This window comes from Limulus polyphemus, unplaced genomic scaffold, assembly GCF_000517525.1.
Source record: "Limulus polyphemus unplaced genomic scaffold, Limulus_polyphemus-2.1.2 Scaffold2425, whole genome shotgun sequence".
Classification (NCBI taxonomy): domain Eukaryota; kingdom Metazoa; phylum Arthropoda; class Merostomata; order Xiphosura; family Limulidae; genus Limulus; species Limulus polyphemus.
Window position 1 is genome coordinate 166,168 of NW_013668035.1, and position 10,832 is coordinate 176,999.

Consider the following 10,832-nt stretch of genomic DNA (forward strand, 5'->3'; position numbering starts at 1 on the left):
TCCATTAAACATTCTAAATTACTAGTAAATTTCAAAGAATTAAAATCCGGACAGAACTTATGGAATGACCTGATATATATTTATCAGGTGACTTGTACTACTTCAATATATATTGTGTTTCATGTGAGTTGTGAGAAAGATACTTGACTTGTGTAAGCCAAGGTAATAATGGTAAATTTTTGAACATTTATTTTCTTGCTGTAATAAATGATTATAGTTTTATTGTTAGAATATTGCAGTCTAGATTCCCTTGATCTATTTTAAAACTTTTTGTTGTGTTTTATAAAATAACTGCTACCTTATTTTTAGATACAACCTTAGACTATCAATTAATCATAATATTTTCATTGCTACTCTTAGGTTATAGTAGAACTATGAGGTTTTACTCTGCATCATTTATACAGGCTTGTCTCCCTTTGTGAATAAGGTTAAATGAAATTTTATCTAACTTGTCTTTATAATCACATATAATTCAAGATTAAGCTTTATGTCAGTTCTTAAGTTAATTTCTAATGTTACTATTAAAACTAGACTATCTTTACTATATCTGTTTAAAAATGCCAGCAATACTGGCACCCAAGTGAAACCATTAATCCATGGTCACTAATACTACCAAAATTATTAATTTTCCCAATACTTGTCAAGACTTTTAACAAATTTACACATTGAGTTCTGTTGTTTACATAAATGTGATTGTTGAAAAATACTTTTTTGTTTGTACAATATTTTATAATGTATTTTTAGGCTAAGGTGCTATGTTTTCAGTTGAAAGTTAACCTGGGAATGTTAGATATTATGTACTGGAGGCTAATATCGTATATGATTATATTAATATTAAAGCAAACATTCATCTTTACAAATAATTAAGAATGAAATTCTTCAAAGTTACAGATGATATTTTCAGATGTATTTTGTACCTGGGTATTATGCTTACTTCATAAATTAGAGCAAGCAGTACTAATATTATCTTTCATGAACTATAACGACTTTAAATCCATTCTCTCTCATGACCAGTGCAACTGTCTTTGTGTACTGTATGGAATTAGTTTAATTTGTGGTTAGTCTTGCATTGTTGAATATTGAGCAGATGTGGACATTTTTATCTTGGAAGTTTGAATATAATATGGAATTTACACATTTGCTATGTAACAGGATATATAAGGTAGAAATTCTTATTATTTAAAGATAAAAGATGCCAAATACTGAACAAAGTTAAAGGTAACTTTTTGCTGTGCTTGAAAGTGTTATGAAGGACCACAAGTAATGCCAAATTAATATTATGCTCCTTCAAGAACACCTTTTATGTATTCTTGTCTAATATTCCTAGAATAATAAACTAGTGATAATTTTCTACCTACTATTTTATATTTGACTCTGGTGATAACCAATATTGTAAGTAATTGATTGTAATTTTTTCAAAAGTATGAATATAGTTTATTCCCTCTTGAAATAGTATTTGATATTTTACATCTATACATTAATCTAGGCAGAAGAAAGTATAACAGAAGAAATGGAAGCAGCTTCTGTTTGTAAACGTCGTTTGGATCATTTGAAAGAGCATGCAAGCTCTAATGAGAATGCAATTGCTCAGTGGAAGAAAAAAAGACTAGATCGGATGTTAGTTGAACACTTCCTACGTTCTGGTTATTATAACACTGCTCTGCGATTGGCAAGACATTCTAATATTGAGGTAAGTCCTAGAAGTTCATTCTGTTAGCAGCTGTATGGAACCAAATTAGTTATATAAAAAGTACCTGCTGAAGTACGAGTATGTTTACATTTAAAATTGCTATATTGATATAGATTTATAGCTTATGACTGTTTCCATTGTGTTGTCATGTAAACCTATTGGTGCAGAACATAAGTTGAATGTTTATTTGAATATTTACAATTCATTGGACATGAATTATATTCTGTTATTAATTAAATACCAGTGGCATGTTTTATTAATATTTTCTAAAACTTCAAAAAGTGTGACCTTTTTTACTTCATAAAGCCAATTGTGCAAGTTTCAAATTCCCTAAAATATCATTGCTTATATGGTGTAAAATATTAATTAAAAATGCATAAGAAATATTAATTTTATCTTCCAATCACATCTCCTTCTATCTGTCTGTTCATGAATTGCACTACACATAGGGCTTTTTACCTAAGGTAACAGACTTCTATGAGTCTTTGATTCTTTCTGATATCTTCTGGTTTTCATCATTAATCTTTGTGTAAGGACCATTTTATGTCCTATGTTGACCACATGTAAACTAATTATTGCAGGTAATTGAAGAACAGATAACATTATCACTAGTTTACTGTTCAAAAGATTGTAGTTTTGCTTTTCACCAAAATAGCTTATTTTTTCAGCAAATGTGGTATTTCTATGGTAAGAAAATGTACAATTGCTTTAACCCTACCAACACGGGTCAGAGACCATATCATCACATTTGTTGACTTGCATTAAACATTTTATTGAACTCCTATTTTATGAATGTATGTCAATAAGTTTGATATCAAATTGTAGATTATAATTCAAATTTTAGTATTATACATTAGTTAATTTCTTAATTTAAAATCAGATATATATAAAACAAATCCTAAATATCGATTTTTGTGTGTCACATGGTATGTTGAATGCAGCATTGATTCAAATTAGATATTTGTGATGTCCAAGTGGTTTCTTATGAATTAGATATTCAAATTACCAATGTAAAATAAGAACATCCTATCTTTTCTATTTTCTGAGATAGTAATCAACCAAGGTGGCCCCACCCACCTTTTCAGTTTTTGAAAATACCTGCTTATGTACTCCTGCTTCGCCCAATGATGCGTATATAACCAATCAAAAGCTCAGAATGTCCACCTTGTGGTTTTCTCAGCCTCTGCAAAGTATTTGCATAGCAAATTCTTTTCATACTAGATTTCAAGTGGTAAGGTAAGACATTAGTGAGCTCAAATTTCATATCTTTTTTCACCCAAGTACAGCTTACCTACTAAGCTTGATAAATTATAGCGGAATTCTGTGGTATTAATATAGTAACTTATGATTTTTGGTTATTTCAAAATGTATATATAAAACCTTAAAAATATTATTTCATTTCAAATACCTGGTGACCTGGTGCTGACTTATCTTCCCTTGACAAGACTGTTCTGTCTGGCATCTTCTTCCAATATAGATATTGACAGGTCGTATATCCTCCTTGTTCAATAATACCTTTTAGAACTTGTAGGTTTGCTGCTTCTTGTCAGCACTTGCTGCCTCACCGGTCATCTTTAGGCTGTATAGATTATGCCTTTTTTTAACCTGTCAAGCCAACCTTTGATTACAATAAAAGTTGTAGTTTTTTTAGTACTTGTACTAGGTCCTGGTTTTATCTTCTTTTTTCTGCATGTCTTCAAATAATGAAAGTGCCTTTTCCTGCAAAGCCATGTTAGTAATTGGTGAATCCTTCTGTTGCTTCATGCCATCCACCCGTAGAGCTAACAGACGTTCCATTTCTTTCATTATGTTAGAGCGATGCCTAGTTAGTAATTTAGCAGATGCAGGTGTCAAAGACTTAGCACTTTGGATAACTGTTTCTTTTTCTTTCGTGATAGATGCTGTAGTTAATGGTGAGAACTTGAATGCCTTGGCAATCTCTGTGAGTCTCTGGCCTTCATCAAACTTTTTGATGATTTCCAGTTTTGTTGATACTGAGATGGCTTTTCTTGCCTTACTACTGGTACTAGAATCACTCGCAGTATGCTTACCAGTCATTTTGGATTTAAGGGCAGAGTACAATCTAAGTAAAATGTGAGAATTCAGTTGGTTGTCACCTTCCATGATTCAAACAAGACGTGCAGGATGTAAACAGACTCCAAGGTGGTATGAACTTTTAACGCATAAGCTAGATAAACTTCACATGTCATGACGTTTTAGTGAGTTGCATTCAAAATTTAATTAAACTACTTGATTACCACAATATTCAAACAAATGTGACATCAAAACCATAGATAGTAACTCAACTTTTAATATTATATAAGTTTAAGTTCGTAATTATTTAAGAAAATATTTAAAAACAATCTCAAATTACCCTAGTTTGAGAATTTGAATATTTGTTCTTGAGTCATTTCCTTTTCAGGATTTTTTTGTCCACCCCCTTCAAACTACAAAATGTTACGTAAAATATTCTGTATAATTTCGTCATCGATCTTTTCAGTCTATATTTTTATATCCTTCAATCTTATGGAACTAAAGAGGAATCAGTGAAAATGCAAGAACCTCTTGCCATGCCCACCTTTGACTTGCTCTAATTTACAATTTGCTAATACATTTTTCTAAGGCTGAGTCCTGTTAAATTTATAACCAATAGAAAGCCTAGAATACAATTGATTGATTAAAATATGATCCATCCTATGTTATCTTACAGATAATTGACAATTTAGCTGATGAGAAAATTGTTTTTCCCACAAGAGCATAGTAGGGGAGCTAAAGTTGAATTTGTGACGGTTCAAGTCACGTGATTAGAGGTAGAAAATTTCTCACAGAAAGAACTGTTTCTTAGCTGTTCAAATGAAATTATACTGTGTTCTTCCATGTATTATTTACTTAATGAAAAAAAAATATTTTGTGGACCAGTAACATTGATGTAAAGTATTAGGGCTAACATAGAAGGACAGTCGGCAGCAAAAAAAGGATTACACAGGTGAGTGATATATTTCTTGTTTTTCTTATCTATTCTTTTTTTATAGTAGTATATGTATAAAAAACAATAATACTGTTAGAAAGAAATTGGCAAAAAATACCCCCCAAAAATTCTAAACTCTGGGGTTTGGTACAAAAACATTTTTTTCGTAACTTCGAATTTTTATTAACCAGGAGTTCGTAAAACAGGGTCCACCTGTAATAGTAGAGGTCATTTACATTAAATATAAGAAATATATTTCTCTTCCAAACAGTTGTTAACTATATTCTTCGTTTTAATCAGTTGTTTCTATCAATGTTATAGGATCTGACAAACATAGAACTGTTTTTAATTTCCAAAGAAGTGGAGGAATCGTTAGCAAACAAAGACACATCAAAGTGTCTCAACTGGTGCTATGATAACAAATCAAAACTCAAAAAGTTGAAGGTAAGATTTTAACAGTGATGGTTCATATTTTTAACATACTGTTTGTCTTTCTAAAATTATGAGGAAGTTATTATTGAAGGTAAGTTGGATTTAATTCCACATAACTAAAAATTTTTAAATTTTGTATTTTTCCTATAATTCTTTGTTTGAAACTGATTTTCAGAATCATATTCACTGGTCTACCTCCAGTAATGGAATTTTAAGTATTCCAGTAGATGATTGGTTTGTAAATTATATGCAGACTAGGATAAGAAATAGTTTGATTTCAATTCTGTTAGGACCATTCCTGTACCTTCAGGTAATTGTGTACATGTACCTATATATCTTTTGATTTGCTGATACTCTCACTCTTGCAGAGTTCTCTGGAGTTTAACCTTCGGCAGCAAGAATTTATTGAATTGGTTCGAAAGGACCGAAGAATGGATGCAGTTAAGTACGTATGGAGGTTTATGTCTTGTTTAGTATAAGATTCACAAATACCAAAGCTGTTAGACATGCATACCTACTACAGATTGGTTTTCATTGTGCAGTAGAATTAATATAGTATGAAAGAATGGAGGTTACATGGAAAAAAGAGATACGAATTGCTGATTTCGTTATATGAAAAGATTTGTCTCCAACCAAAAAAAAAAAAAAATGGAGGGATTTAAGTTTGTAGTTTTACTTTTTGTTAGTTTTAATTTTTAGGATTTATGAGTGACAGAAGAGTAGAAGACATGATGTCAAATAATCTTAATTGCTAGTTTTATTACTTAAGAAAAACTTTTTAAAGATAAAGATAAAAAAAGCTATGATAGATAGTGACGCTTTTATGTAGTTTTGTTTAAATTTGAAGTATACAGTTTACTAGGTATTAAAGAGTGTGATGATTGTCAGTGTGGAAAATTTTGAGATTTTAACAGCAACTTATCAGAGCATGAGTTATTTGGTATATTTACTTTTCTCAGCTATAATTATTATGGGTCTTAGTAATTTCATGACCAACAGAGAATGATTGATGGATTCTAATAAATAAAGTGTGAGTTTTAGCTCCGGTGTTGTTAAATCACTAAATTAGCCATAGCACAGTGCAATAAACTGGGTTTTAAAATTAGTAATAAGTATTTGATTTTGAATTTTTTTTTAGATTACTAATCTATATTGACTTTATGTAGCTTGTATTTTTCATTGTATATTATTGGGTTTTGATCATTGAACTATGACAAATTGTATGCAGTAATAAAAAATAAACTACACAAGTAATCTATATACAAGAACTAAGAGTTCTAAGCTTGTAAAGTTTTACCATTTATAGACATTATGTAAAAATTCAGGAATGATAAACTGAGGGAATTTAATTGTACTTCTCTCCCACTAACAGGCATGCTCGCAAGTATTTTGTGAATCTTGAAGATGACCAGTTGAAAAATGTCCAGAGTGTGATGGGTCTTTTAGCTTTTCCTGCAGAGACCGATATTTCTACATATAAGGTATATCTTCTAGTTTTTGTGTGCTTTTTTTACTGTTGAATATGTTTTGGTGTAGTTTTATAATGTTTTTAAGGATTTTCAAAATATGTAACACATCAGGATATTTACATCATTTTTAATCGGGTAATTCTTAAAACTATTAAAGCTTTTCTTACATTTGAATTGTAAAAGTTATTACAAAGATCACTGGCTTTTCAGTTAGAAATTATTGTAATCAGCATATTCTTTTCACCTTTCTTTTGTTAGAAGTACTTTGTATATTCAACTTCATCTATGACTTATGCAAATTTTAAGTATTTGAAAAATATCTTGTGTAGGTAGTGCATATGTTTGTGATTTGATGTTGAAGTGTCCTCAGCATTTCAAATAATTCATTCTACAAGGAGTTGCAAAGAAGTCATTTTTTTTCTTTTGCTTAGGTCAGCTTAGTTTTTTAAGTTTGTTTTAAACTCATATGAATGCTTTGTAATATTTAGAGACACTAGTCATAATTTATTTGAAAAATATATGGGGAATTTAGGGGAGAAGGATGTAACATTTCCATAGCATATTGGTGCAGCAGTCATCCTCAAAACCACAATGGGTGCCCCTGTAAACGTTTTTCTGCACAAGTTACTGTGTTACATTCAAAATTTAATTAAGTTCTAAGTCCTTTATTTCAAAAGAAACCTTTAAAAAACTACTTAAAACTTCAGAGGTATTGTCATGTGACCGATGAGCTATGAAAATTCTCTACTTTGACACTCTGTATCTTCAGTAATACAATGGTAGTTGCATAGATGTATGCCTAGACTCTTTAGATGCTTTTGTAACCTTTTGACTCGTATATTTCAAAGATTTCTGAATGAATACAATAGAAACAAGTAATAAAGTTTCTCAATTCCTGACAAGTGCCACACCCATCTTCAACAGATTTGTTTAAGTTTTATAGCCTACTTTTAGATGTTACATACAAGTGTATAATCAATAGAAATCTTATTTTACATTATAATCAAACAACAGTTATTTTGAAATTGGCATGCAGTTGTCGTCATGGAATGTATGTAACTGACTGTAGTATTGTTAACTGCTTGATCGACTATAGCACTTACGATTGTTTCTTAACTGAATATGTTATAGTTACAGATACAGTTTATATTTTATTTAGGTCTTTTATATTTTAGTTAATTATGTATTAGTTATGTTTTAAAATGCATAACTGAAAGGTTTAAACATTTAAAAATATACATCATACTTTGCATTAGGGTTGTGCATGTCTGCCAGAGACACTGTAATATGCCTCAAGGACACTGTTGACTTGTGTCAAGATGAATGATAAGTTGTAAAGGGCAAGAAAGGAAAATAATACATTAAATTAACTAAATGTGAAATAGAAAAGACCTGAAATTATGAATTTAACAAAAGGAAAATCTTTAAAAATATTCTACAAAAAATTGAAAGATATTTCTTTTCTGTTTCCTAATTTTAATTATTTCTTTGCACTATACATTGATGATAATAGCCAGAGATAGTGATGAAGTAAAGAAAATGAAAAATACAATATAAATATTAACCTTAAAAAACCTTGATATTGTTTTAGGAGGTTCTAGAGATTATGCAAATGAAATATTAAAACTACAAGATGAAGAAAAATATTTTTATACTTAAAATTTAAATCACCTTGCAGTCAATTTGTTAAGAGTTTGAGTGCAAGTAACTACAATAAATAAATAAATAACATATTTTGAGTAAAAATGCTTAATTAAAATAATGTCATTCTTTGTGCACAACATATTTATGATCTTTAACAATATCTTACCAGTTTTTGAGAGGATACATTAAGAAATCTCAGAGTTACCACATGTATTGTTGTACAAGTGAAATTTGTGACTCAATATCTGCAAATTACATGAGCAACATGAAAGGGTTAATACTACAAGTTTCTAAGCTATTAACATAGAATCTCTACAGTATCTTATTAAGTTTTTGCAACAATGTTTAAAAATGTCATATTTCTTGGTGACTGAAATTCTCTGCATAGAGAAATTGGTAATAGAAATTGTTCTGAAGTTAACCCCTTCACAATGAGTACATGTGTATGTATGAGAAGAGAGCTCCATCATATGGCTACATACCTGTGTATGTACTATAATTTCAACATTTATAGCTAAAAGCTGAAATGCTTTATAATTTTGCTTTCTTTTCTAACATTTTGCCATATTATTTGGCTACCTCTGCCAAAAGTCATGACATCATCAGTAAATTAACTCCTCTTAATTGTGATTGGATGATACAGGTGCACTTGGGAAATAATGAGTGAGTTTTTTGTTTGCCTTCGAAGTGTGACTGTCTTATTAGTAAAAAAAACATTCCTTCTAGTAGTGATGATAGTGATGTTGACTATTTCCCAGCTGATAGTGAGAGTAAATGGGATTTATCATCAGGTGATAATGACTTCAGTTCTTGTGATTTGGAAGAATCAGTGCCAGTTGCAAGGCAAACATTGATTGGGTGGAAACTAATTTCCATTGAAACAGCTGTATGAAGGAATAAACCCTGATACAAATATGGCCAGTGAAAAATATAGTAATTATTTCAATCTCTTTATTAGTGAAGAAGCTATGCATTATTTGTATGGATGTATAAGTGATCATGCTAAAGAATATTTAAATATGAATCCTGATTGCAATAGCAGAATTTATAGAATCAAGTGGTGTGATGTTACTAGTTCATCAGTAGTAATTACTGGTAATTACAACACTGTATTGAGGCTTCATTGGTTGAAAAAATAATACATATTATTAAAGAACATCATGATTCTTCTATAATCCCTATCATATTGAGAAATATAATAATTATGTGGGCTCTGTTGACAAAGCAGACCAATATCTGGAACCTTATGACCCACGTTGAAAATCTCTGGCATGGTTCAAAAAGCTAGGCTTTCATCTAGTTTCTCAGATGACACTGAATATATTTCTTGTTTGTAAAAGGCAAACTGGAAACCAAAAATTGAACTATACTGGTCATCTCAGCACCGTTGCCAAAGAACTGTTGACAGACCACACAAATGATGGCTTTGAAAAAGTGAGAATGCAGTACCTACAACAAAAGAAGAGAGAAGTGAAGCGAAAACACGAAGTAGAGGAATCAGTCCATGCTCTGGTTTCTATTTCACCTTCTGAAAAAGTAAAAATACCCCAAAATAACTGCCGAATATGCACAGAAAGGAAAGTAATGAGGACCCACTGTTCTGAATGCCCAGAAAAGCCAGGCCTATGTTCCATTGAACACTTCGACATCTGGCATTCCAAAAAATAAAAAGCATAGCAGCATCACTGTCGTCCGTAACTACTCTATTAGAGCGAGCTGCAGAGATATATATACACGTGTGCGTGTGTATATATGTTAAGATTAAGTGTAATATGTAATAATTATCAGTTATTTTGAGTATCACATATACACACACACATATATACACCTGGAAAAAGTTAAGCACCCCAAATATTTTTCAGGATTGCTTATTGAAAATAAGGTTTAATTTTCATGATGTTGAGCAATGTTCATAATTTCGAACATAATTAAAAGGATGTGAGCGTTCAGGTGTGACATTTAAATCAGCCGCGTTTTTTTCCCCACGTGCAACTTGCTCCCTTCTTCACGTCCAATATGCACTATTTTCTCGTGCATCAAATCCGTATTTAAGTCCCGAATAAGTAAGAATGGCAAGAAGACAGATATCAGAGGTGCAGAGATGGCAAATTATTGACATGAATTCCGCTGGTATGTCCTACAAGGCGATAGGTAGACAGCTTGGCTATCATTACACAGTGATCAGCCGTTTGGTCAGAATCGACCAGATCGAGGACGGTCCTTAACATTCTGGGTGGCAACATGTTTCCATCTGTAACAACCCAACGTGAGAAGATAGGAGCCTTGGTAGATTGGTCAGACGAAATCCGTTTGCAACAAGCACCCGTCTTAAAAGGCAGTGGTTACCTGGTCGTAATCTGTCAATCTGTAAGCTGTGTCTCGCATGATTGCAAGCTGGATTTGGTAACAATCAATGGCAACCTTACTGGCGAAAAGTACACCAGGGACGTGCTTACACCTGTAGTTGTGCCTCATTTTGACAACCACACGTTAGCGTCAAGACCTTTATTCATGGATGACAACGCTAGACCTCATCACTCTAGGGCCAGTAAAGGCTTATTTAGAGAATGAATCCGTCAACACTCTTCCTTGGCCAGCAAGAAGTCCAACCCTATAGAGCATCTGTGGG

General features: G+C 31.6%; 1 protein-coding gene across 5 annotated transcripts in view; it reads left to right on the top strand.

Annotated features, from left to right (window-relative positions):
- The window catches only part of LOC106466923 (macrophage erythroblast attacher-like), a 32,387-nt gene that overhangs the window by 16,508 nt on the left and 5,047 nt on the right, over positions 1 to 10,832 (top strand). For all 5 annotated transcript variants that reach the window (XM_022395016.1, XM_022395019.1, XM_013927236.2 and 2 more), the window contains exons 4-7: positions 1,487 to 1,690; positions 4,980 to 5,102; positions 5,459 to 5,535; positions 6,463 to 6,571. In XM_022395016.1, coding sequence (XP_022250724.1) covers positions 1,487 to 1,690; positions 4,980 to 5,102; positions 5,459 to 5,535; positions 6,463 to 6,571 — 513 coding nt within the window. The remainder of the gene's footprint in view (positions 1 to 1,486; positions 1,691 to 4,979; positions 5,103 to 5,458; positions 5,536 to 6,462; positions 6,572 to 10,832) is intronic.